The following is a 3,328-nucleotide window of genomic DNA, read 5'->3' on the forward strand; positions in this document are numbered from 1 at the left end:
TCAAATTTGGATATCAGCCAGGTCCAATCTGCTATCTTGTGTCCCAAGGGCTTGATCCAAAAACCCAAATATTTAAAACCTTGATCCAGTGGTCTAGGGCTGAATGGGAATTACTGCAGAGCAAGATAAGATTCTTATGCAGATGTGTATGCCAGTGAAATAGAGGATTTTGTGTGATTTGCCACCATACCCATGGATCTTTAGAAGATGGCAAGGATCCTGTCTAGAGAGATCGAGTCTTGTATGCTTCCATCCAAGAAAATGAGAACGTCATCCACAAACAGGAGGTGTGTCAGGTAACACTGATCAGTATTCTTTAAACCTGACAATCTGCCATTCTTCTTCTAATGATAAATGAGTCTACTCAAGCATTCCATCACAAGCAGAAAGAGGAGGGGTGATAGTGGACAGCCCTACCTGAGTCCCCTTTCGGCATGAAAAAAAGGAGAGGCAGAGCCATTGATGAGGAGACTGTAGGAAGGGGTGGTAATACAGGCCATTATCCAGTTGGTAAATAAGAGGGGGAAGCTCAGGTGGATGAGACGCATTTTGATGTAAAGCCAATTAACACAATCAGAAGCCTTTGCCAAGTCAATTTTGAGGATGATACCCTTTAGTCGACGGGTTCGAATGGAGTGAATGGCTTCTTGAGCAGTTCCGATAGCTTCCTGAATCTGGCGGTCCTCAAGGAAAGCAAATTTTGCAACGAGGATATGCTGAGATAGGATGGGCTTGATACGATTTGCTATAATTTTGGATATGATCTAATAAAGACAGTTGGAGAGGGAGATGGGTTGGAAGTCATAAAAAGAGGTTGGGGAGTCCGATTTGGGGATAAGGGCAATGAAGGTAGAGTTGATGGCGTCATACAATTTGCCAGTAGATCGGCATTCCTCCACAACCTGAAGCAGATCTGTGGCCATTATATCAAAAAAATCCAAGTAGAACTCTATAGTCCACCCGTTCGAGCCTGGGCTCTTGTCTTTTTTGAACCACTTTAGGACCCCCTCAAGTTCCTCCAGAGTAACAGGAGCAGCTAGTTCCACTTCTTCCTCCTCCCCTACCATTCTAGGAAATAGTCCTACAACTTGTATGATATCTACTAGATTTGCCTCTTGTGGCGACCTGAACAGAGTCTGAAAGTGGGAGGTGCCCAATCTGGAGAGCTTTCAGAAGTTGTCAGCTTGCTCTCCTTCAGGAAGGGGCAATTTCCATATGGTGTTTGAGATTTTCCTTCCCTTGGGAAAATTTTGGTAGAATTTGGTGTTCTCATCACCTGCCTTTAACCATATGGCTCTACTCTTCAGTCTCCAAGATTCTTCCTTTTCCTTCAGAATCTGATATTTCTGCATCTCCAGCTCAATCAGCTTAGACTTCTCAACCGCTGAGGAAAAGCCAAGATTTATGTTGTACAGATATAATTCCAACTCCACTTCAATGGCTGAGATCTTCTGCTCATCCTTAATCTTCTTCTCCTTTACCCAAGCCTTGGTTATCTGCTTTATCTGGGTAAGGTTGTTGCAAAAACCTTCTACCGCAGATTTTTGATTTGTGATGGGGTGGGTAGCCCAATAGTCCTTGATGAGTTTTATGTACCCCTCGTCTTGAAGCCAAACATGATTGAATTTAAAAGGTGCTTTTGGCTTGTCATCAGGTCCAAGTATCTCCATGTATATAGGGGAATGATTATATATTCCCCCTGATCCCACCCATTGTCTGCATTTGTTGAGTCTTTGAAGCAAGGGGATATCGATCAGGAATCTGTCCAATCTTCTGGCCAAGGTAGCGTCCCCTACTCTCTGGTTCCTCCATGTAGGCATAGGTTTATTCATGGCAATGTCTGTGAGTTGATGTTGTTCCATAATATCCTTGAAATAATCGGATAGGGGGTCAGTTTGGGCTTGGGATCCCCAAGATTCCCCATATCCAATGGAGTAATTTAGGTCTCCCCCAATGATGACATGGTTCTCATTTGTCAAATTTAATCCAAGAAACAACTGCCAGAAAACCTCCTTCCTTTGACAAGGTCCATATACATTGATGATCCTCAAGGTCTCCCCTAGCTCCATCGAGAAGAGATTCATTCCTACAAATCCCTTACCTCCCCAGGTGGAGGATACATTAATAGTCTGAGGGTTGCATCCAATGGAAATACCCCCAGCTCTGCCATTAGCATTCATTGCATGGAATATCCATCCGGATCTGATGGATAATGGGGTATGTTCAATTGAGGCAGCGCTACCCAAAGTCTCTTGCAGCAATATGATATGAATCGGATCTTTATCAATCAATCTTTGCAGGGATAGTTTTTTGGAGGTACTAGCCAGACCTCTGCAACTAAATGAGAGGCATTTCATGGCGGAACCCGATCTGGGGTTTGCAACGCTCTAAGAACCCCTTCCATGGTAGATTGCCTACTAGATGCTACCTCTGCACCGGCCTTCTGGATGGCCTTTTTTAGGTCAGATTTACGCCCACGAGAGGCTTGAACAGGTGGACCCGTGTAGGATAACCCCAGCCCAGATAGTGCTTCCAACCCTGGAATGAGTCTGGAATGAAGGTTGTAGGAATGTGGTAATGTCGGGATCGATGAGGCTAAAACCCCAGGTTCAGATGGGGTCGGATGGACTGAAAGGGAGGAGGGTGCTATGATAGGTGGGGGGAAGGATATCGCACAAGTAATAACAGGAACCATAGGTGTAATAATATTCGAAGAAGGAACAATTGAAAGAGGAAAATAAGAAGAGTGAGGTGATAGAGGGGACAAAGGTGGAGTACTCAATATATGCGCCATCCCCGCAGCAGCAGCAGCCCTAGCCCTGGTCAATGGTGCCGAGGGTGGCTTGTAGACTTCATCCACTCCCTTAGAGGATTCCCCTAAGCCACCTTTTGAAATCAAGATTTTGATATGCATAGCCAAAACAGGTACCCGAGGTACCATCTCCGGTGCTTTGCCCTTTTGTGATAGAGGCAATCCGGCAAGTTCAGTAGTCTTTGCTATCAGTGGACATTCCTTGTAAATGTGTCCTACCTTATGACCACTTTGGCAACGGAAAGAAACTCCCTCATAATCCAAGATCTGAATTCTTGTGTAATGCCTCCATTTTAGGGTAATCTTCTCTTCCAGTACCTCCCTTGTGTCCAAGTGAACCAGAATTCTAGCCAACGCCCGATTTTTTGTCTGAACATAGGTCTTATCATATTCCAGATATGTCCCCAGGGCATTTCCAATCCTAATAAACACCGCTTCAAACCAAAACTGTAGGGGAAGACTAGGTAGTCGTACCCAAATAGGTCTTGCTCCTGTTTGTTCCCGATCCAGATCGAA

The 3,328-nt window shown here is 44.8% G+C and overlaps 1 protein-coding gene across 1 annotated transcript; it reads right to left on the minus strand.

Moving 5' to 3' along the window:
* Positions 1-1,169: 1,169 nt before the first annotated feature.
* Positions 1,170-2,357, minus strand: LOC149176809 (uncharacterized). Its single transcript, XM_089421578.1, has one exon. The coding sequence runs from the start codon at positions 2,355-2,357 to the stop codon at positions 1,170-1,172; it is 1,188 nt and encodes a 395-aa protein (XP_089277704.1).
* Between the last annotated feature and the right edge of the window lie 971 nt (positions 2,358-3,328).

The sequence above is a fragment of the Pinus tabuliformis genome, chromosome 4_1, assembly GCF_031772625.1.
Source record: "Pinus tabuliformis cultivar Carrire ecotype Pingquan chromosome 4_1, CPIR1, whole genome shotgun sequence".
NCBI classification, from domain to species: domain Eukaryota; kingdom Viridiplantae; phylum Streptophyta; class Pinopsida; order Pinales; family Pinaceae; genus Pinus; species Pinus tabuliformis.